General features: G+C 37.6%; 1 protein-coding gene across 2 annotated transcripts in view; it reads right to left on the minus strand.

Moving 5' to 3' along the window:
• MET (MET proto-oncogene, receptor tyrosine kinase) overlaps positions 1-25885 on the minus strand; it is a 130623-nt gene that overhangs the window by 92064 nt on the left and 12674 nt on the right. For both annotated transcript variants that reach the window (XM_063446852.1, XM_063446851.1), the window contains exon 2: positions 58-1257. In XM_063446852.1, coding sequence (XP_063302922.1) covers positions 58-1242 — 1185 coding nt within the window. In that variant the 5' untranslated portion in view covers positions 1243-1257. The remainder of the gene's footprint in view (positions 1-57; positions 1258-25885) is intronic.

Raw genomic sequence — 25885 nt, forward strand, 5'->3', positions numbered from 1 at the left:
TTAACACCAGCTATAGCAACTCAAGATCTCAAAAAATATATTAAATGAGAATCCTACCTTGCCTATGCAGGATCGATGGTCTTTTTCATAAAAGTGCTCAAGACATTTGGTGCTATGTTTGTCAATTTCATTGATGAAGCCATTGATGGTTTTCACAGACACAGCACAGACAGCGGATTTGTTGGTTACCTCTGAGGAGTCGAGTTTGCTTTTAGCAAATACAGCATAGAGGATATCATCATTTTGATCAAATCCCATCTCCTGGGCCAAGGCCTCACCTGCCTTACTTACATAGGCCGCCATTAATATATTGAAAATCTCCTCCCTGGTAGATCTTTTTCGTCTTCTTTCTGTGTATATACACTCAAAAGGTATCTCAATATAAGATCGCAGCTCTGAGTCCGAGGCAGAAAATCTGATGATTCTGGTTTGGAACACGTTGGAGTCCAAGGACTCTCGTTGTACAGTTAAAAAGTACACAAAGTTGTCACTCTCAAATGCATGGATGTATTTAATTGGATAGGTTTCTCTAATCTGAGGAAGAACATCCAGAACGGACTGATCTGCAAGAAACTCAAACCCTTCCTGTGTCTCTTTCAGCCTCCGGGCTGATATGGAATGAAGGTTGGACTTTGTATCCCTTATCGTATTTCCTACGAAGAACTTTACAAATCTGTCCCCTTCAATTACAAGAACCTTGCTTCCTAATGCGCTAACAACACAATCAGGACATTTGTCCAGTCCCTTTTGTGCATCTGATGAATACATACAATGAGCATGAGTTGCAATATCCCAGGGTTTGTCATAAGTGAGAATATGACGTTGGCAAGAACCTCCATGTGCGCTCCCACAGCTGATCAGTTGGTCCTCATAGAATTCGTCCACCAGCAGAGCTATATTAATGTTATCGCTCCAAGTTCCATTTGATGACTGTCCATTGCCTGTGCAGTTTTTGCAAGGCAAACAACTGGAATGATCTAGCACCGGCCCCGTTTTATACTCCGAGAGCTTGGTGAGGTTTTCATTCAGCACATAGATCTTGTTTACTGTCCCTACGTATATGTAATTTCTATGGAGGACGATATTTTGTATGGGTGAATCTGTGGTGAAGTTCTGGAAGCTATACTTTATACTTGTATCCATCTCTGTCATTCTAGCAGCTTTTTCACATTGACCACGACATTTATGCACCAATCCGAGCAGCAACATAAGCACAGACATAAAACGAACAGTCAGAACCATTTTGGGGTGAAGTACCTGCAAGACAAAAAAAATAGAAACAAAGACAAATTAGGCAAGTTAAGATCAAAAGTAGGACATCTGAAGCTATTAGCACATGTCTAGACTTTAACTTCAGCACATTATTCTGCATTGATAAAATACCTAGAAAAATGATTAAATAATCTTAACTTTAAAAAAAAGCATAAAAAAAATAAATGACAAAACAATTACATTTAGCTTGAACTTTGTGTTGAACAGTGATGACCCGTGTCTTATGTGGAAAGAAAGGCTTCTAATTGTATCTGTGCATTGATTAGTTTTACAAAGCTAGGACATTAATTTTGCAGAGAATTACAACGCGGTAGTTTGATGTGGCTTACAAAGACTGACCACCATGACATTTCAGACTGCATGAGGGGTTGACTAAATGACTTATGACTCTGCACAGGCACAGTGTCACAAAAAGCTCCTTAGTCACAATTTTATTGTTCTACAAACAGAGCACAATATTTTCTGGGCTAAAAATAACATTCTTTCATTTATCAGAAAGACAATACAAGAAAAACAAAGTGTCATATATTGTTCGGAATGATTCAAATATATGGGAATCTGACTCTCAATAATAACTCTCAGGATAATGATAGAAGTCACATTATAAGGTTTATTAACTTGCTCAAATAAATACTTAAATGCACATTTTGACAACATTTCTATATTATGTTAACAAGAAATAAAACTGAATTTATAATAAAAAAAACCAAAAAACTAAACAATGCTTCTCATAAATTGTATTGTTCGACAAAATAGTCACAGACAATGCTTCCTACTTCTGGTTGTATCTGAAATGCACTCATTCCCAACAAGAGTTTAATATCTGTAAATTAATTACTAGTGTGCTACATACATCTGGTAGCACTACATAAATAAAATATACATACATACACAAAAAAGAAAAATAACTAATTAATTTATCTAAAATGCACGAAGAACAGAATTCACGAAGAACAGAATTAACGAGTTAACATACTTTACTAAAGGTGCAATAGTTGGAAATAAATTAGTTGGATTATTAAAAGCAAAATGAAGACCGAAGGCCCAGTGTTTGTCATAAAATATCTACCCGGGTAGATTACCTTATATTGTCGAATCTCCTATTTAACATCATACTCCATGAACTTTTACCAATGTTTATACACAAATTAATACGTTCAGCAATTAAGAAAGAGGGCAGTGACTAAACCAACAGAAAATGGCCAGTATTTTCCACTAAACATTATAAATATAATATATAAAAATAAAACGTTTGGTTAGTGCAGATTCAGCAAAGACTAGAAGTATTACACATGAGCTGAAGAGAATTCAATAAATAACACCGCAGTGGTGGTTGTACCTATTTGCAAACAGGAAAAAAAAAGAAAAAGAAAAGAAACTGTAGCTGATCTAAATTATTAAAAACGTAGCAGTCCAAAGGGCAAATGCTCCCGGGTTAGGTCAGCCGTGTTGACATAAAACAAAGCTTTCTGTGCATAATGAATACTCTGTGCCTTAGAGGGAACTAATGGGAATAAAATGATAAAAATAGGAACAAGATAAAGAGAATCCTTGAACCTGTATAACATTGGTGTACTAACCTCTGTGACTAGCGTGTGTTAATGTGTAAAACCAATCTGATCTCTAATGCTGGTGTGTAAGACTCTGGTGTCTGAAATAAACCCAATTTCTGGTACTGGTATGTGTATGTCAATCTGCTACTGGGGTGCAAGAGTATGTTAGTATTTGATACTGGGGTGTAAGAGCATTGTAGCATTTTATACAGAGCTATTTTAGTCTCTGGTATTGGTATGTAAGAGTATTTTAGTATCTGCTACTGGTGTGTAAGAGTATTTTAGTATTGATAATGGTGTGTAAGAGTATTTTAGTATCTATAACTGGTATGTAAGAGTATTTTAGTATTGATAATGGTGTGACTGTGTAAGAGTATTTTGGCATCTGATAGTGGTGTACAAAAGTATTTTAGTATCTATTACTGGTATGTAAGAGTATTTTAGTATTGATAGCGGTGTGACTGTGTAAGAGTATTTTGGCATCTGATAGTGGTGTGCAAAAGTATTTTAGTATCTATTACTGGTGTGTAAGAGTATTTTAGTATCTGCTACTGGCGTGTAAGAGTATTTTAGTATTGATAATGGTGTGTAAGAGTATTTTAGTATCTATAACTGGTGTGTAAGAGTATTTTAGTATCTGCTACTGGTGTGTAAGAGTATTTTAGTATTGATAATGGTGTGTAAGAGTATTTTAGTATCTATAACTGGTATGTAAGAGTATTTTAAATTCTTTATTTTATTTGTGCATGGAGAAAACACATATAACATGTCGTGCCACAACAGCTTGAGCATGCAGAATCAAACAACGATTTGCGTTAATTAGGCATTGGTTAAAACTGTGCACATTTTTAAAGTTGTGATCGCTTGACACACGTATTTATACAAGCTTACTATAAGTAGAATGAACAAAAACGATTTCTAACTGCGTTGCCTCAGGTTATTGTATATTGGTAAATGGCTAAGCACACATGGCATCTGAAAAGGCTAAGCAGTATGTCAAAATAAAGGTGATAATCTGAAGTGAAAAGTTATATTAAGTCGCGTGCATGATGATTATAAGCTGTTGCGTCAAAATTAATAGCACCAATATTAAGCTTGCAGCATAAACAGGTTTAATTAACTGTGCGGCTATAGTGCTATATAAAAAGTAGTGTAACTGTGGCTAGGACATAGATTAGTACAAGGCAGCGATAAATTAGTGGGTGCTAGGTGAGATGTCTACTGATTCACCCATGGCTGCGTTTAAACGTTAGTCAGGCCTCCGGTATCATAGAAACAAGCAGTAATTAAAACGACACCAAAAGAAAACAAAACATTATGTCAGAGGTTCATGTGGGTTCATTTTGAGCATATGAGGCTGGGTAACAACGATTACTATGCCTGGCATAATGTCCAAGTCTCTGTAGGATCAGCCGATGCCGTGTTGGGGCTGAGTGTGTGCCCCCTGTGATGGTCGGTACATTTGGCTCGGTCTCTCCGGTGTGTGGGAGCCTGGCGTCCCTGTGTCGTTTAGGTGTGCGTTGGTCGGTGAGTCGACACTCCGGTGTGCAGCTGTGCTGAGAGAGGGTAGATGCGAGCCCGGCTGGACGATGACTCTTGAAGCTTGTGAGTCGCTTGTGTGAGAGGCCGTCTTAGTAGCTTTGTGCTCTTGGGTGCGGGGTTCAGCATGTTCGTCCATGCGGTATTGCGCCATTTTGCAGGTTGCAGATGTCACTGGGCGAGGAGTGGGTCTGACAAGAAGGGTGGCCCCCCTCCGGTGCACGTTCAAGCGGGAGCCGGCGCCCGGGAGGTTTATTAATTTCTTCTGCCGTGTAAGTGCTTGGTGTAGCCACCGCCGGGCGGCCGCCCTGGGAGCCGTTGGCGGGTGTCTGCTTAGTTGGTGGCGGGTCGTAGGGCGTATCCACACCGCTGCTTGTTTCAATGTCTGCTTAAAGATCTGGCCTTTATTATGGAGTGCTGACCAGAGGCTTGCGCCAAGCCGGTCAAAGAACTCCATAGTGTGTAAAGGTGGTGTGATGCGGGTTCTCCCCGTCGCGGGCCGCGTCCGAGCCGCCATCTTAGTTGGGCCCCTGCATTGTTGCCTGTCCTTCGATTTAGTTGCTAGGTTGGGGGTGACCGTCCCCAGCGAGGACCGGGATAACCCCCGCCGGTCCATGGGGGGGGGTAGCAGGGCTGTGCGTGTGTCTTGTACGGAAGCGGGTCCCTTGCCGGGTGATCGGCCGCCTCGCCCATGCTGCAGGCTCCGCTCCGTTTTAGGCCGCATGGCCGGTTCCGGCTCCACCAGTGTGGACCGGTGCCGGACTGGTATCGCTGTGATCCCTGTGAGGTACTGCATCCTGTTCCAAGCACCTTAAGTTGCTGGCACCTGTGGTTCGGACAGGGTTAATGAATTTGTGTCTGCTGGTGCTGGAGGTTTCAGGATGCACGTCCGGCCATCTTGGCTGTCAGGCCCCGCCCCCCTGTAAGAGTATTTTAGTATTGATAGCGGTGTGACTGTGTAAGAATATTTTGGCATCTGATAGTGGTGTGCAAAAGTATTTTAGTATCTATTACTGGTGTGTAAGAGTATTTTAGTATCTGCTACTGGCGTGTAAGAGTGTTTTAGTATTGATAATGGTGTGTAAGAGTATTTTAGTATCTATAACTGGTGTGTAAGAGTATTTTAGTATCTGCTACTGGTGTGTAAGAGTATTTTAGTATTGATAATGGTGTGTAAGAGTATTTTAGTATCTATAACTGGTATGTAAGAGTATTTTAGTATCAGATAGTGGTCTGAACAAGTATTTTGGTATCTATTACTGATGTGTAAGAGTATTTTAGTATTGGCTAGTTGTGTGTAAGAGCATTTTAGTATGTATTACTGGTGTATAAGAGAATTTTAGTATCAGATAGTGATGTGTAAGAGTATTTTATTATCTATTACTGGCATGTAAGAGTATTTTATTATCTATTACTGGCATGTAAGAGTATTTTAGTATCTGCTAGTGGTGTGTAAGCATCTGGTAAAGTGCATACTAGGGCACAAGAGTTTTCCAGTCTTCATTACTGGTGTATAATAGTATTTCAGTGTTTGACATGGGATATTCCAGTATTTGTTACAGATCTGAAAGAATATTCCAGTCCATGTTGCTAGTACGCAAACAGGTGGTTTACGAATATTTCACATTCTAGAGGCAATCATCATCCCTACCCGCGTTGGAAGACATGTAAAAAAATGGGAGTTGCGTTGGAGGAGACCTGGAGGTGGTGCAAAGTGTGTCACTGGTGATACAAGGTGCCAGGACAGGGGGCAGGGCAGGGTTGCACATTCTCACAATTCCATGGTGGCCCAGAAAACAAACTCAGGATGTTGGGACAGAGTCCTGAACTCAAGACAATCCCACCAAGCCAGTGACATTATTGTGTAATATTCCAATCTATGGCACTCGTGTGTGAAATTATAATTTATTATTATTATTGGTATTTATATAGTGATAGCTTATTCCGTAGCGCTTTACAATAAGAGGGGCATTTACCCATTGTCAAATGAGACAATAAGAAAATGTAACAGGAACAATAGAAAGTTGAGGACCCTGCTCAAACAGGCTTACGGTTTAGAGGAGGTCCGGTAAAAAAACACAATAGGAAGGGTATTGAGGGAGACAGCAAATAGACATGGTGGGAAAGTAGCAGAGCTGGAGGTGAGAGTGGAGTCTGGCCCTATAGGAGAGAGCGAGTGGAAGGTTTGAGAGATAGAAGTTACTCTTGGAGGCCATAACCAATCCTGAAAAGATGGGTTTTGAGGGACTTCTTATAGGATTGAAGACTAGGGGAGAGTATGACAGGGGTAGGCAGGCTGTTCCAAAGGAAAGGAACCGCACGTGAGAAGTCTTGCAGGAGTGAATTTTCAGTAAGGGTGCGAGCAGCAGACAGGAGAAGGTCACCAGTAGACACAGTACTGTGGAATGCACACCGACGCTTAAAATAATTTATGAAGTAAATGAAAAAAATACTTATAAATAACCATGTCCTGCTAGTGAAGTTTCTTTATTATTCACAATCATTTCCATGACTGCAACAATACCTTGCTCTAAGCCGGGGACGGAGAACTTTTTCCCCACTAGCTGTTTTACCGCTATTAGTTCCCATGATGCTTTGCCAGCCTCACGGCCATCTGGCCACCCGTACTGTAAAGTGTTTGGGTCGGTGTGTATTAGAATCTCTTCTGCTGCCTGCACACGCATATTACACAGTTCTGTACACGGTTGTTTATGCTCGAGGAAAACAAAACAAAACAAAAACAAAGAAAAAAATATATAACCTTGTGTTGCTGTTGTGTCTGCAGCTGACATCACACGCACATAAATATTCAATTTCATTACTTCCCCTCCTTCATGTTTACCACTGTTGTCTTGGAATACACAAAGCGTTTGTATTTGATATGATTGAAAAGACATGCTTTGCACGACACTTGATAATATATTATTGCTATTTCATTATCTCTGTCTGCTGGAAGCGGTGATTATGTCAAGAGGATTCTGGGAGCAGAGAATGATGCTGTCTCTTCGCTCCTTGTTTTTCTTGGAGATCAAACTGACAGGAGAAACTCTCTGTGTTTTGGGAGGTGCTGATGGCAAGTCTCTGCCTTTCTGCCTGGTGGATGTTTTGGGAAAATATTAGTAATGAAAGCTCTCTTAGTAGAGTTGTAACAGAGCTCATACTGTCAGCAGCATATCCACATTAATTCTGTTAAAAATGGGCAAAGAGCCATGTTCTAATAGCATAATTGTATCAGACAGTGTCTGTGACATTTGTACCTTCACTAAAGGCCAGTAAAGGAGAGGCGAGTACCTGAGCCAGACACACACATACACATACATGCATACATACACACACATACACACACACACACACACACACACACACACACACACACACACACACACACAAATACATATATACACAACAGTTGTAGAATGGGGACAATGCAGGTACATTAGAACAGTGTTAGATAGACAGACAGGCAGGCAGACAGACAGGTAGGCAGACAGACAGGCGGGCAGCAGACAAACAGTTATATTATGTATTAATTGATCATTACATGCTTATATTGTTAACAAAGAACAAAGGAGTCCTTAATCTTCTTTAAGAAATCTACTTTACAAATTACTATCAATTAAAAGGCTAATGGAACAGACTAGTTAACGGGTTTTATTCACTGAATCGTAAACAGTGGTGAATAAAAAAAACAAACTCCAAATTTAGGACAAAACAGATGAATTGGAAAAGATCTTCAAGTTGCAATATATTTTTATTACACTAATGGAATATTGGAATGAAATGTATATTTCTATACACATTAGAAAAGTCTAATGTGTTTGCACTCCTGGTAAACTTGCTGTCTATTGCTGGTCTGACTCAATACAAACTCCGAGAGAAATGACAGCACTCAACGGGACTTCAAGCCAGAGAAGGTGAGTATTATTAATGCTTAACTTTAAATAATTCATCTTTAAAATAATTTGACGTTTCAGTCCCTCCAAGGAGACTTACATCAGAAAAAAACGAACCTTTAGGACACCTGAAAGTCCTCTTGGAGGGACTGAAATGTCGACTTATTTTAAAGATGAATTATTAAACTTTAAGTATTACTAATACTCACCTGGCTTGAAGTCCTCAGAGTGCGGTCATTTCTCTCGGATTTTATATATACATATATATCTTTCCAAAGATACCGCTATCGTCATTGCTGCTGATTTGCACAAATTCTGTCTTCTCCGGGGGAATAATTAGTGTAATGTTTCCATATCAGTAAAAATTCATAAACAGTAAGGATAGGGCTAATGAATTTTTGGGGGTCTAAAGCATGCCATGTTTTCCTTATATAGTAAGGTTTCACCTGTTTAACTTCATCTAGAATATGAGACTGCGGTTTTTATACAGAAAATGTGAAATTGGTTTAAAAAAGTGTAATTTAATCTTATACATTTATTATTAATATGTTATGGTGAAGCCTACATTTGTTCCCAGGACTTTATGTTGCAGGACAACACATGTAGTCTATTGATGTCTCTTTGCCCTGTAACCTGTTAGCAGTCCGTCTTATATCACCACTCCCCAAAAACACAAGCAGGGATGAAAGATAAGGAGGGTGAAATATCATGATTTAATGACTCGGACACACCTGCTACCAATAGATCAGTTTCACATTGAAATGGATCCCCTGTTTTCTTATTTTAAAGGCTTTCGTGGGAACTCATCGAAATGGACATAAAAAGAATTGTGTACAAGTAACTGCAAACAGGAAACATGAAATACTTTGTAGCCAACGTTCTGTGGCCAATATTCATAGATGGGGAGAAAGCTCACTCACTTGTCCTACAATTCACCCTGAGCTACATTATTAAATACAGATCAATCATTTAATGCCAGAAAAACATTACTCACCCTCTCATAGCATTAAACACACAGCTCGAGGTTATGTTTATCAAAGGAGTAGCTCTCATCAGATAGACTTGCTATCTATTATGAAACAAATTTACTATTATGAAATTCATTTTTGATTTGTTGCATCGTATGCAACTAACTTAGCTGTTTAGTTAGCATAATTATCTCTCTCTCTCTCTCTATTATTATTATTATTATTGCCATTTATATAGCACCAACAGATTCCATAGCGCTTTACAATATTATTGGAGGGGGGATTTGACTATAAACAGGACAATAGTACAATGTTAACAAAATTCTGCATACCAGTCAAGTCATAAGACTTGGCTTTCCCAGAGAAATCACAAATCTGCAGTGATGTTACTACCGCAAAGGATTCTGGGTGGGCATATGCAAATTAGTTTAACAAAGATTCAAATTTTTGCCTCATTCCATTTTAAACATGGATTCCTTTGAGTCTGTGTTTGCTGTATACAACAGCTTTGAAACACAACTGAGGAAAAGCTGCAAAGCCAGTGAACCACTCATGGACAGCTGTTTCATTGTTAATGCAAATCATCAGCATGAGGTTGGTTACTGGCTGGCTAGTGAGGCTTGGCAGTGCTTTTATATATATATATATATATATATATATATATATATATATATATATATATATACACTATTTCACTTGCAAGGTAATTCACTAAACTGTGAATTATCAGGAATCTGACATTTTTTTCTGTCTGTTTTGTCTTTTCCTTATCTCACGTCTTCCCTATTTACAGATCTACACTTTTTATTATATCACAACTGCCAATCATCTCAGCCAGCTAACGTGTTGACTGGCAATCAAGGAAGCTGTGGTTCATGGACACCTAGGGATCTCTCTGCTTATCTATTTCTCAGTTTATGAGGATAACATACTAGTTTTATACCTAATTAGATAGCATAATATTTAGTTATCCAGTGTTTATTTATTTATTTATTAAATATTTTACCAGGAAGGATACATTGAGATTTCTCTCGTTTTCAAGTATTTCCTGGGTCCACAAAACATTGCATTGTTACATTAGGGTACAATAAAATACAAAAACAATATTAATACACAATATATACAAAATTTAACATAGAACAGGTAAGACATATATAGTCAACCATGACACGTGCATTCTGTTTTGAGGTAGGTAGAGAGGGATCTCTTAAAGGACTTCAGGCCTGGGGAAGATTTGAAAGTGTGCGGGAGGTCGTTCCATAATTGCGGTGCTCTGTAGGAGAAGGAGGATCGGGCTGCTTTCTTTTTGTATTGAGGTAGACTAAATAAAGTGCTGGTGCTGGTACTGGATCAGAGGTTATAGGAGTTTATAGGAGGTGGGAGGAGGTTTATCACCTATTTACAAGTTCTGAATATTGAGTACATCATCCATGACCCCTTCAGAAAGACCTCGTGTTGCTGAATGGAACTGATTTCAAAATAACCCAGTGTGAGGTTACAAAATGATAGGATATTCGCACAATGGGAGATATGTGTATAAAGAAAGCAAACTTAAGGTTCTTCGAATGGGGTAGTACCATGGAAACCAATAGGGTGTTCACACAGACTTTCCATCTTTTAGAACATGGCCCAAAAATTGCTATAAATAACTTAAAGGTTTTTATTTGTTGAGGACTTCACCGAAATTGATTAAATTCCAAAATATGCCAAAGTCATACTGTGTTTATGCTTTCCTTTGAATAAATGAAATTGTGTATTTAGGCACATTGCAAATCATGATATCAGCGTGATGTCTTGTCTCATTGCACTGCCGAAAAAAATAAAATAATTAAAAAATAAAATGCAATGCTCTTTCATGCTTGTTGAATGGCCAGGATAATTGCATGGTCCATAATTAACATTTTCAATAATTTGAAAAGGGGAAGAGTGATTAATTACCCAAAGGCACTCATTCAAATTCCTTTGCTCTTCATTGTCTTCAATACAGCGGCCTGACTTCTCAATTGATTTACAATAAAAGTGGGACAGAGTGTTTTATGTGAAGACAAAAGAACCATACTGTGTATCCAGTTATTCAAATTCAAATGAACAAAACCACACCATCAAAATATTTCCCACTTTCAACAGCTTGAAACAAATTTCACTTGGGTTAATTGGAGCCAGCGTATGTCAGAGACAGCAGCTCAAAATATCTTAGATTGTGTTGGATGAATAAGACAGATAATTCTAAAATGTTCATATTCGCTATAGAATTTGTCTGGTAACACAGACCAGCTTTATTGTGAACCCAAAGGCTTTAAATAAAATATTGGCATTCATATGCAAAATAACTCTGTGGTGGTTATGGTACCAGGAGTGCCTAGCATCCCTCCCGTATTTAAGTAGTCAAACAGTCTACAGTTAACTGCTAATGGTTTGGATACTTGGGCACTGCTGGGCACTGATCCCTGCCTCTTGGAGAGCTGGAAGCTCTCTGCATTACGCTAAGCTTGGCATGCTGTTGTGATTATGGTGGTTGCAAGACTCCTTTAATATAACGTGGGGCGGAAACACCATAAATATGATGTATTCACAAAATGTGGTATTGCGGACAACTGGCAAGCAAATTGCACATTTTAGCTAGAAGTTCTAGAAGTTTGAGTGTTATCCTTTAATCTTGCATTTTGCAGTTCCTTTTTAAACCTTCACAATTATCCATTAGTGAAAAAGACTATTCTGTTTATCAAACTGTGAGTTGTAGCTAGCTATCTTGCTAAATTGAGACCAAAATAGCAGAATTAGAAAATATTCTCCCATCTCAGGTGAATGGTAGATATTCCCCTTCCCCCACAGTATGGACCAGCAAGAAAACCAGCCATAGAATCGACCACATCCATCAAGAGAATATACACGGATTAAAGCCAATTATAGTAAGAAGCGCTTTACTCTACTATTAGATAATTGTTGTTAATTGTAAACAAAATTGCAAGATTTAGGCTAAAATATTATAGATGGAAAGAATTGCTTCTTTGGTTTAGATTTTACAAAGTTATTTACTAAGCTCATAATTCTCCAAGGCAAATTTCAGAGAAAATCCTCAGCAATTTAACCAACAGACTCGGATTTGACATGGCTCGGGACAGAACATCTCCATCAGCCTAACTGGTCCTAAAAAAAGCCAAAAGCAAAGTGAGGGAACAGTACGGACCATTTCGCTGGTCCCACCTGGTTAATAGAAGGTCAAGAGACTCCCATTTGTTGTAGTTTATTTATTTAACTAAATACCTGCTGGCTGCTTGCTGGACTCGTAGTCAGATATTATCAGAAGCAGATACATCGACTGTTGTGAATGTACTTCCAAACATAACATGGAGTAAATTCAGCAATTCTTTCTAAGTTTTATAAATAACCGAATCCTACACGTTTCATGACATTCCGTCCATTTTTCTGCAGAAATTATAGCAGACATCGAATTCTTCAAAACTCGATGTACGCATGCAGTCTATTCAATAAATTTACCCCAAGTATCCTTTTTTATAACAATGGGTAAAATCCACTGATTTTAACTGTTTGTTTGTTTTTAATCTACGGTGTATTTGGACTTAAGAGAACAGTTATGTGTGTTATCAAATCACAGCAATTCACTATTTTGAAAATCCATATCAAATGTAAAAAAAAAAAAAAAAATGATAAAAAAAATCCATAAAAAAAACAAATGTTCAGACCTCCCAAACTAACAGATATAGAAACATAGAAACATAGAATGTGACGGCAGATAAGAACCATTCGGCCCATCTAGTCTGCCCAATTTTCTATATGTGCAGTCGCTGTGTCTCTGAGGCATGTGTCTGAATAATTTGGTTTATTACTCCTAAGAGGTGAAAAGTTTTCTACAGAAGATTCCAATTGTATTCTAAGAGGTATTTTCGATCAGCAGTTTTTCCAACTATCCAGTCCATCAAAACGTCACGACGTGCGCAGAGGAGTCATAACAAAAATAATGCAGGTGTAAATCCAATGGCAGACTCTATAGGTAAAAACTGGTAGTGAGTTCAATGGGGACTAAACATCTGTTCGCTGGTTGCATCTGCAGTAAACACTATAACTGTCTTCATTCACTGGGGATGGCTCACATAGCATTGCTTTCAAACTCCTTTCAAATGTCACTACGCGATGATTAAATAGGTTTGGGGCTTTGGCTGTAGATCAAGTTTTGGGTGTGTGCGAAATAAAATCTGTGAAATCGTTTTTGAGAAACAAAAAAAACAAAACTGTGGTTAGAATAAAAATAGTATCAAAATATTTAACAAGGAAATATAAAATTTCACTTCTTGCTTGTTTCCAAGTATGTGCTGGGCTCTAGATGTTAAAATGACGCAAGTTAATGGTTCTTACGTTATCAATATTGGAAAGATCAAGCGCCAAGTTGACCCTGTTTGAGATTACGCAGCTATTTCGCTGCATTGACTCCACTGATACAAAATGATGCTGGTTTTTGGGGTATAAGAGTCATCTTGGGTATACAGTCCCAAGGTCTTGATTTGATAGTATTGGATAGACTTTCCAAAATATTTAATTTTTTGAATACCGGTAAGCTTTTCAAATGACTTTTATTTTTGCGTGTTAAATTATCACAGCATGTATCAGATATATAAAAAAATCAATATATCACAAAAAATAAACAGATAATATATTTATTAATATTTTAAATAATATTAAGAGTTTATCCAAAAATATCAAATCATTTGGAAAGCATATCCAACAATATTAAAACCAGTGATGAATGAAAAATAAAATACATAAAACAAAAAGGCATATATAAACCATTTTAAATACTAAGGAGATTCAAGTACTTGTTTTTAAAAGGGCAACGTGTACACAGATTTTAACATAGCTATAGTAAAAAAAAATAATTCTGATGCAAGTTTAAATGTTGGCATATTGGTAACAGGAATGTTACAATGTGGGAGGGGTGATTCTCAAATTATTACGGCAAGCTGCAAAATGACATAATCTCTGTGTGTTTCCAGAAAATACTATATTCATTTTACAGTCATAAAGACAAGGAATGTAAAATAAAATGATTACAATTTCAGCCATCCATTTTATATATTGTATAAAGTGTCCCAAGCGCATGCAGCCTTCTTCTAATAATAATCTGTACGCACAATACATTAATCTATTATATTTGTCTTTTATATATTGAGATATATATATATATTTATTTTCTCAGACTACGCTGACAAACATGACTAGATTCTTCACGTTTCCCACAAAACAGCCGACATTATTAAACTTTAAAAGAAAAGAACAGTTAATAATGTCCACGGCCATACAAAAGTATGATACAGCATTCTGTACACATATTTTTCAATTCATCATCTCCGAAATATAACATAAGTAGGCTGCATGTGGAATTATAGAATGTCTACTGCAAACTGATTTAAAGAATACCTTTCTAATCATGGGAGATGGCCCGTTATAACTTTTATGCATATTTTAAGCCTTCCTGCTATGGCATGGCCTGGCATTTTATGCTAATGAATAAATCCTTGAAGAATACACCCTGCACACATACAGGTAAGAAACAGCTTGGGAAGATGAGGGCCTTAATCACATGACAGTCCAGTAGAGGTGGAAGTGTATGTCTACTTGCATCTACCTTGACCTACCTAGTCAATGCTACATTAGTATAAAACACAACATTCATCATCTGAAATGTGACACTTCAATCTCAGATCAAGTCTTTCGATCCCTCATTCTCTCTCTATACTCTGTCAATCATTAATGGGTATAATGAAGATGATGTTCAAGCATTAATATGGTGATGCTGATGATTTTTTCCAGTTTGAAATACATTTAGAGTAATGTTTCAAGAATACAAAACGGAGGAATATAAACTGGCCAATAATAATCCTCGAATTGTGGCGATGTCCTACACAGTACCATAACCAGCCCATATGTTGGTGCTTCCAATGGATATCACAGAAGCACATCTTTAAAAGGAATTCTTTTCGGCACCCCCTTGTCAAGCTGTTCGCAACAATATTTCAAAGCAGACAGCAACCAAACATATCTGCATGAGAAAATCCCCTGCTGTTTCTTTTTCTGTGATCATAAAAAGCTCAGCTGCATAATATGAATTTTAATAAATGTCGTCTATTATGTGATGTGGGCAAACTTCGAAATGTATTTGTGCAGGTCGCAGACCTGCGGCAGAAATGATGGGAAGGACATATCAGCCGAACTTCCAGGCTGCAAAGCAAGATAAAGCTGACATTAATATGACATAGAGAGCGAGGCTAGTCTGGGAAAAGAAAACTGCTGAAGAAGGAACATTTATGCTGATTTCAAGAGCTGTTGAAAAAAACCAAACAAATTAAAAACAACGCAAAAGCCAGATCATTATTCTTCTGTTTAAATAGCTGGAACTCAGGAACAGACATCAACGTATTGCTCTGTGTAAATTTCAAACCCACAATGCAATTTTTTTTACAAGCAAAGCCATAAAGCCGTAGAGAAAAAACAAACGTAGCTGACGTTTGAAATCACTAGTGAGTCACGCTTTGAACGTACCTCTTAGACAAACACACTCACTAGGTAAAACTCACCACCTCTTTTTATTTGCTTGCACTTAAAAACGTGTCACTGTCAAACGAATTTACATTTTCTCCTAACTCCTTCACTACCAAGCACTATGTGATTGAAAAAATATGAGGATACCATTTATTTGAATCAAGGGGTGCTTCGCCAGCAAAGGGGTGCTCACCAGCAAATTCTGTAGCGCCGTACAATGGGATACAAACGTATCATAACGCAACACGTTTTTGTACTGATTGCTTGTCACAAAAAAAATTATGTAAGTTTACAAAATTTTTACTTTTTACTCATTCGTTCATCCTTCATAAAAATATTTGGGAAATTAAAAACTTTAGGTAGTAATGTTAGCCTAAAAGCAAAACTGCAATTTTTCTAAATAGCTTGTTTATAGCTATTTGCAAGGACCATGAAGGCATTACGAGCAGTACAGCTGACTGAAAATTGCAACATAATGTAAAAGGAATGTCCGCATTGGAGCATAATGCCAACATACAGTAAATACAGTTAACTCATATTTCTAACAGAAAGATGTATAAAACTGCTAAAGCAACCTTTATTCATGTCTGGACTTCTATTGCAATACTAACATTGAAATGAGAGAATCCATTCACTATTTCCACCTCCCTCACTCTAGGAATGACATGACCAATTGAAACTTTATTTACAGTTTGAAAGTAGAGTGTGAGTTTACATTTTCAACAAGTTTACATCATTATATCAGTTATTAGTGTCTTCTGGCAGATAAATGTGTTCCTGCATACTGGTAATTATAAATAGAGCATACATGAGGGTGAGTGTGGCTTTATGTACAATATATCATACTAGATATCATAGCAAAATACATGAAAATAAAAATATTTATGCTTGATTTGGGTACTGCAGGTTTTAAAGACTATTTCTGTTGTTTACTTAAAATGGAACCTTTAGATCTAGAGTGCCCAAAAGGTAGATTCACAGATGTTTTAAAACTACAACTTCTATGAATCTTTGTCACTCTAAAAGCATGGAGAGCATCATAGGGGTTGTAGTTCTACAACATATTGGGATCTACCTTTTGGGCATTCCTGCTTTAGATCTATTTCTATATCTACATTTATTTTTATGGTACACATCTGATTTTTATTACGCATGTTTTTAATTTCAAGCCTCATATTGCCTGACAGGAACTAAATCTTTAGATAACACTTTGTATTTATTTTACTATTTTTTTTTTTTTGTCAATCAATGCATTTCACGTTTCTCTCGTCAACATCCTGGCCATTACGTTGATAAAGTAACTGTCTCATTGTTACTAGGGAAGCTAACTCTATCAAGGAGATTCATTTTTAAATGTTGCTAATAGAGAAATGAGGCCATGTTTTAAGACTGTAACGAACATCAGGAAAGCCAATGACATCAGAAGTGACATTCTATCTGTTTTAATGTTGACTGTCCCACTTTTAGAATTTGCTAAGTTGTTCTCATATTCAGCTGTGAACTGACCACGAACAACTTTATTCAACTATATTTCATTTTAAAACAATATGATACAGTGAGGGGAAAAAGTATTTGATCCCCTGCTGATGTTGAATGTTTGCCCACTGACAAAGAAATGGTCAGTCTATAATGTTAATGGTAGCTGTATTTTAACAGTGAGAGACAGAATAATAATAAAAAAATCCACAAAAACGCATGTCAAAAAAGTTACAAATTGATTTGCATGTCAATGAGTGAAATAAGTATTTGATCCCCTATCAATCAGCAAGATTTCTGGCTCCCAGGTGTCTTTTATACATGTAACAAGCTGAGATTAGGAACACTCTCTTAAAGGGTCAACAGAAGCAATCAATCAGATTCCAAACTCTTGTAGACCTAGACAAGGCTGGAAGAACATCGCCAAGCAGCTTGGTGAGAAGGTGACAACAGTTGGTGCGATTATTTGCAAATGGAAGAAACACAAAATAATTGTCAGTCTCCCTCGGTCTGGTGCTCCATGCAAGATCTCACCTCGTCGAGTTTCAATGATCATGAGAACGGTGAGAAATCAGTCCACAACTACATGGGAGGATCTAGTTAATGATCTCAAGGCAGCTGGGACCATAGTCACCAAGAAAACAATTGGTAACACATTACGTCATGAAGGACTGAAATCCTGAAGCGCCCGCAAGGCCCCCCTACTCAAGTAAGCACATTTACTGGCCTGTCTGAAGTTTGCCAATGAACATCTGAATAATTCAGAGGAGAACTGCATGAAACTGTTGTGGTAAGATGAGACCAAAATCAAGCTCTTTGGCATCAACTCAACTCGCCGTGTTTGGAGGAGGATGAATGCTGCCTATGACCCCAAGAACACCATCCCAACAGCCAAACATGGAGGTGGGAACATTTTTCTGCTAAAGGAACAGGACAACTGCACCGCATCAAAGGGACAATGGATAGGGCCATCAAATCGTGGGTGAGATCCTCCTTCCCTCAGCCAGGGCATTGAAAATGTGTCATGGATGTGTATTCCAGCATGAAAATGACCCAAAACACACAACCAAGGCAACAAAGGAGTGGCTCAAGAAGAAGCACATTAAGGTCCTGGAGTGGCCTAGCCAGTCTCCAGACCTTAATCCCATAGAAAATTTGTGGAGGGAGCTGAAGGTTCGAGTTGCCAGACGTCAGCCTTGAAACCCTAATGACTTGGAGAGGATCTGCAAAGAGGAGTGGAGCAAAATCCCTCCTAAGATGTGTGCAAACCTGGTGGCCAACTACAAGAAATGTCTGACCTCTGTGATTGCCGACAAGGGTTTTGCCACCAAGTAAGTCGAAGGGGTGAAATACCTATTTCACTCAATGACATGCAAATCAATTTATAACTTTTTTGACATGCGTTTTTCTGGATTTTTTGTTTTTGTTATTCTGTCTCTCACTCTTAAAATACACCTACCATTAAAATTATAGACTGATCATTTCTTTGTCAGTGGGCAAATGTTTAAAATCAGCAGGGGATCAAATACTTTTTCCTCTCACTGTATGTCACTCTCACACACACAACATTCAGTCACCCCACACACATACACCACTCAGCTACCACACACACACAACACACAAAAGCCCAAAGTTCTAGGAGGGGACCGAAATCTGGCATCCTGCCTAGGGCTCTGAGCAACCTTAATCCAGCCCTGGCTGCACAGCGTGGGTAATCTGGGGTCAATCAGTAGTAGTTGCCTACTGTCAGTCACTGAGGTAAAGGGATAACTCACTGCAATGAGACCGGAAGTAAAGGCGGAAACATAGGTAACTCTCGCAGCATAACTGATGACACAGTTAACAACTGGTATAGAGTCAACAGTGGGGAGTTATGTATTGGTGGCAAAAGCAGGGCAAACACAGTAGTTATGGTACGGCTGGTAATGAGAACAGTAGTTGTGCCTTTTCCAGGTGGGGGAGATGAGAGTGGAATCTATGGGCAGTAAGGTCAGTTTCATGGTACAGAATGTAATGAATATGGGTGCATATTAAAATGGCAATAACAAGACTGGTCCTTCAAGAAAGGCACAAGTGTTTGGCTGAAACATTGGGGTTACGGCTTACATGGTGAATGTCAGCTCTTTATCTGTAAGTGTAAGAATGTTCTTTTTAAAAACAGATATTATGTTGAACTATTACTGTGTTTTCAACAGCAATGATTTAATAACAGTCCATAGAGAGAAAGATTGAGGTCACCTTGACCGGATATATGTCCACGCATGGTGAGGAATCTTCAGATCTTAAAAAGGTAAACAAAAAAAGTGTCACACTAACCCTGCTTTCTTAGTTTTACATTGTGAGTACTTTACCTTTTTTTTATCTTACTAATGTGACCGGCTTAGTTAAACAGTTGTAGAGGATGTGCCAACTCCTCGTGGTTCTGGAACGTTTGATTACTTAAATCTTCTGGGAGCAGTTATTTTAATGTGCAACTTGTTCATTTACACCTCCCCCATGAACACACAAGGATATGGAAATCATTCCATGTTCCTGATAACAGCAAACATTACTAAAAGCAAGGTTATATGTCTTTACTGAAGACAAGATATTACATATACAACAGTTATTACATATACAAAAGTTACTACATATAGGACTGTTTCAGAAGTAAGGAATCTGCATGTTTACAGTCACTATGTTCATATCATTAATATTAGTTTATATTCCAAAAAGAAAACTTTGGCATTTGTTTTAGGATGAACATGTTTTCGCCCGAATTATGGCTATAATTCGTCAGAAAGATCAATGAACAAATAGAAATTACAACAAATGAAACAATGACCGAATAGCTTGTTGGACAAAATTCCGTCCTCCAATTCGTTCTTTCACCTGTATGGCTAGTTTATTACAATGAGGGAGCTACTGGCTTGTGGCTCTCTCCTTTCAATATTTAAAAATGGAAGCAGCGGATAGCCGTGCTAAATCCTAAATCCCTATTTCCCCCGATAACCCCATAGTATAAGGAAAGTTAAATCCTCCCTCCCTCCTACTGATGTACTGTGAGTAGGAGCATGTCTACAAACAGCGAGCAGCCTGCTCACTGTCATAAAAAAAGGCTAGGGGCTGGGGGCCTTTAATAATAACCGGAGTAGACCTATTGTCCCCCCCCAGCGCTCACACACTGGTGGAAGGTGGGGGCCCTAAATAATAAAGAGGGGGTGGGCCTATTGTCCTTCCCCTAACTTCCACCCATTGGTGGCAGGTGGGAGCTAATACTAAATATTATTCCCTCCACCCTGACAAAGGGTCGCCGAGAGCCTCGTCACCTCCCACTCAGTAATAGTGATGGGGGTAATAAACTAAATATCTGTAAAATAAAAAAATAAAAAATACTTATCATTAGATGTATTCTTTTTTCAGCCCCCAAAAAAGAGGTCATATTGAGCTATTAAAGGCACTATAGGCACCCAGACCACTGGGGTCCCTTAACCCTGCAAAGGTAAATATTGCATTTTAAAAAGAAAACCTGCAATAATTACCTTTCAGGGATAACCCCACCTCTAGTGGCTGTCTACCAGTTTGTTTTCCTGACAATATAATGTCCCTTTAAAATACAAAAGGACCTGATTGCAAAAACCAAAATTAAAAAAAAAAACACAGAAAAAAAAAATCCTGATGAAAAAAGAATCCATCTTCACCCATCTGGACTAGGCAAATAAACGAAAATTTCAGCAGCGCCCAAGTCTACACAAAAGGTCAGATTCTAAAATAAATACCTACATACCTTCCAAACTTTCAAATGGCCAAAGAGAGTCACATGTTTGAGGGGATGTTGCTGGAGGTGTGTGGAGAGGGGGTGTGTTAATTGATTTATTCAGTATGTCCTGCTGATTGCCACTGGACTAACCAAAAAGCATTAACAAGAAAAAAGTATTTGTATTATTCTAATTACTACTGGCACAGATACCAGTTTAAAGGGACACCATGCAGAAAATACATTATATAGATAACGCATTTAAAACATTGCAAAAAAAAAAGATTTAAATAATGAAAAGAATATCTTTAACATGGCTACAAAAATTCTATACTTTCACAAGCAAGTGGTTTGGCTGGCAGACCCCTCCAAGACCAGGAAGAGGAAACATCAGTTCAGAAACTCTCATTCAGTTTCAATAATAAGAGAGAATAGAGGAGGTAAAGGAGGAATTAAGACTGGGGGCAGTCTTACAGTGTGCTGCCTTCAATTGGGAGACCAGTAGTACGGTACTCTGTGTGCCATATCCTTAGCAATGCAAAGTTGTTATGGTGCGAAGAGTGATTTTTATTGTGGTGAAGCTCTGCTTTGTACTTCCACATGCCAAAAGTTGAAAGACACCAATACAAAGCGACAATGGTGTAAGCAAGAATAAGAGAGGGTTCTGGTCCACAGAAGAACTGTCTCTCCAAAACAGAGACACTTGGGAGGTATGTACCCATTCTACATGCATAATTTCATCGAAACACGAGTCCATGAAAATACATGTTTTCTCTCTGCTGAAATGTCCACCCCAAACTGACTGGAAATTCTGTATTATTCTGCAAAAATATGTTTCAAAGTTTACAGGTCTGCCCACTAAAAGCAAAACGTTGTCAAGAGAATGACACCAACAATGTATAACAAGATACACCAAATGTTTTATCTGCCTGTTTTATACATTTTTGCAAGTTTTGTCTATGGATTTTATTCTTTAAACAGTGAATTTTAGTGAATCGAAAACTGACTTGCAAAATGTAGGTAAAAATACCAAATTTGGAAAAAAAATTCCAACACGACTGTAGTCATACATTTTGCTATTTCATTTTCAATTCACTGTCTAGTGATAAATCCCTTACGAGTGAAGAAATTTGAAAGACTAATGGACTTTATCTGTTTTTGTGGGAATCCCTGCCTAGCGATAAAGGGTTCAGATTTATAAATGTTTTTCTTTAAAAATGTTCAGCTTATCTACAGAAATCAATAGTAACCTTATGTACTGAACAGTTTAGTGTGACATATCAAAACCTCACCGAGAAATGTTTCATCACAAAGTAAATGTTTACAGATAACAAAATAAAATATATATCAAAGAATGGACTTATATTCATCTACGGAGCCATGGAGGTAATATGTGAAAAGTTTTTTTTTTTTTTATTTAAAATCGTGGGTATGCTGTAATATCTCGTGCCCACAATTTAGTAGATAATGCCCGCAAGATAGTTATCATATGTTCCCTATTTAAGTAATGTGTGTTAACCTGTGGATACTATATTCTGGGCAGCAGGGCCGGTGCTAACTATTACTACACGGTTTTATGAAGCACAGGTCATGTCAAACTAACTTGATTGCGTTCTACGAAGAAGTAAGTAGAAGTATAGATCAGGGTGTTGCAGTGGATGTGATCTATTTGGATTTTGCCAAGGCATTTGATACAGTTCCACACAAAAGATTAGTGTTCAAACTCAAGGAAATCGGTCTAAATGAAAATGCTTGTTCTTGGGTAGAACATTGGCTTAAAAACAGAATACAAAGAGTTGTCGTTAATGGTAAATTTTCAAGCTGGACAGAGGTGGCAAGTGGTGTCCCTCAGGGGTCTGTTCTGGGACCCCTTCTATTTAACATTTTTATAAATGATCTTGAAGACAGCATTGAAAGTCATGTTTCAGTGTTTGCAGATGACACAAAACTTTGTAAAATAATACAATGTGAGCAAGATATTACTTTGCTGCAGAGGGATTTAGATAGACTGGAGGACTGGGCACTCAAATGGCAGATGAAATTTAATGTTGAAAAATGCAAAGTTATGCACTTCGGCGTAAAGAATACACAAGCAACGTATACCCTTAATGGAAGCGAATTAGGGATAACAACACACGAAAAGGACTTGGGAATTGTTATAGACAACAAACTATGCAACAATGTGCAATGTCAATCAGCAGTGGCCAAGGCCAGTAAGGTATTGTCATGCATGAAAAAGGGCATTAATTCTCGGGACGAGAATATCATTTTGCCTCTCTATAAATCACTGGTAAGACCACATATTGAATATGCTGTGCAATTTTGGGCACCTGTTCTAAAGAAGGATATCATGGCACTAGAAAAAGTGCAGAGGCGGGCTACAAAATTAATAAAAGGAATGGAACATATCAGCTATGAAGAAAGGTTAACAAATTTAAACCTATTTAGTTTAGAAAAACGTCGCCTGAGAGGGGATATGATAACATTATACAAATATATTCGGGGCCAATACAAACCATTGTGTGGAAATCTTTTCACAAACCGGACTTTACATAGGACACGAGGCCATGCGTTTAGACTGGAAGAAAGAAGATTTCGTCTAAGGCAAAGGAAAGGTTTTTTTACTGTAAGAACAATCAGGATATGGAATTCTCTGCCTGAAGAAGTGGTTTTATCAGAGTCCATACAGATGTTCAAACAGCTACTAGATGCATACTTGCAAAGACAGAATATTCAAGGATATAATCTTTCAATGTAGGGTAATAACTGCTTGATTCAAGGATAAATCTGACTGCCATTCTGGGGTCAAGAAGGAATTTTTTGTCCTAGCTTGTTGCAAAATTGTGCTTTAAACTGGGGTTTTTTTTTTTTTTTTTTCCTTTTGGATCAACAGCAAAAAACAGGTGTGAGGAAGGCTGAACTTGATGGACGCAAGTCTCTTTTCAGCTATCTAACTATGTAACTATGTAACTATGTAATGTAACTATGTAACTACCTACCAGCGGAGGCAGCAGGGAGGTAGGTGTTAATAGGAATCCCAGCTGTGCTGAAATAGTTATCTCGTGTGCACAGTTTAATAGATAGTGCCCACTAGTTAACTATATTGTGCCCACATCTAAGTTAAATCAGAAGCATGTGTTAATTATCTTGAACAGCGTAACTTCTAAATCATGCGTACAATATAATTCAGCTGGCTACAGATTTAAAAAAAGCTAAAAATGTATATGTGACCTCTGCGGCTCCGTATTCATCAGATTCAAACTGTCACAGATTATCAAAAGAAGGCAAAAGTAACGTCAAAAGAAGGAAGTACTTGGAAACCAGAGAATATCTGTACATTTCCTGGTTATATACTTTTCTATTATTATTATCCCGAAGCAATTTTTTATGTTTTTGTGATTTTGGAAAATTGCAGAATTTCAAATATAGTCTAAAATACCAAAAATAAATGAATCGCAAACGCAGTTAATCTTTCAGCTCAGGTAATTGGGCCTAAAATTCCCCTGTTCACTTGCCAATGATTCACAGCTTACTGAGATTAACCTTCGCTTGTATTAGTAAATATGAAAAATTTCAAATGTACCCAAAAAAGTAAGAAAGGTTACGTTAGCCAAGCCTCACAACATTTTAACTGCGTTACTGCAATAAATATTGGTAGCATATGTTAAATTCATATGTGTTGGGTCTCATAAGGCTAAGGATTTAATTTCAGCAATTTGAGGGTTGAACTTCCAGCAACTGCAATCTGGGAGATCATACAACCGCGGTTATGGAATTATTGGTAACGTGTGTGACTTGGTCTCTGGGTGAATTACAAGTGCGATATCTGCTGATCCTGTAAATCGAGCAAAGCAGAATAGTACAAACACACAAGTTAATGTTGGAATCATTTGAGCACGTTGTTTTTGGATTTGTACTCTGTCCCAGCTGTACAAATATATTTCAGGCTGAACGATGTGGGTGTTAGTGAAGGCTTTATCCTTTCTATCTATGTTGGGTAACAGACTTTCGAAAAATTATCACGTTAAACTAGAAAGGGTGTTTTTTTTTTAAATGTAATCTTCGACAGCAAACAAGCCTGCGCGACCGGTCATTTGTAGATTAGAAGAAAAACAGTCTTCCAGCATTTCATTTTCACCTCCATCATGCCTTCTGTTTAACCCTTTCAGAATAACTAGGACTGTGCTGTTTAACTCATGTCTTAATTCTGGATTTAATTTGCAGCGTTATCATCACTGTGTATGTGTGTAGTAGTATTTACTACGCAGCAAAAAAAAAAAAAGTTAGTTTGTTCTTTCTGAACGGAAAACTGTCATTTCCTTGGTTAGTTTTTTTAAGGCTAATAACAATAAGATTTTTTTATATCAAGAACAATGAGCCAATTTTCCGTATAACGCAGAACCTGTGATTTACTAAGTGAGACTCTATGATACTGTATTCACTTTCTGAGTGTTGAGGGTTCTCCAAAAAGTATCATCTGAGTAGAGGCATGGGTAAGAAAAGGGATTCTATCTATCTCTATCTATCTATCTATTTATCTATCTATCAATCAATCTATCAATCAATCAATCAATCAATCAATCTATCTACCTATCTCTCTACCTGTCTGTCTGTCTGTCTGTCTATCTATCTATCTCTCTATCTATCTATCTATCTATCTATCTATCTCTATCTATCTATCTATCTCTATATCTATCTATCTATCTATCTATCTATCTATCTCTCTGTCTGTCTGTCTGTCTGTCTGTCTGTCTATCTATCTATCTACTCATCCATCCATTCTATCTATCTATCTATCTATCTATCTATCTATCTATCTATCTATCTATCTATCTAATCTATCTATCTATCTATCTATCTATCTATCTATCTATCTATCTATCTATCTATCTA

This window comes from Pelobates fuscus, chromosome 3 (genome assembly GCF_036172605.1).
Source record: "Pelobates fuscus isolate aPelFus1 chromosome 3, aPelFus1.pri, whole genome shotgun sequence".
In the NCBI taxonomy this organism is placed as follows: Eukaryota; Metazoa; Chordata; class Amphibia; order Anura; family Pelobatidae; genus Pelobates; species Pelobates fuscus.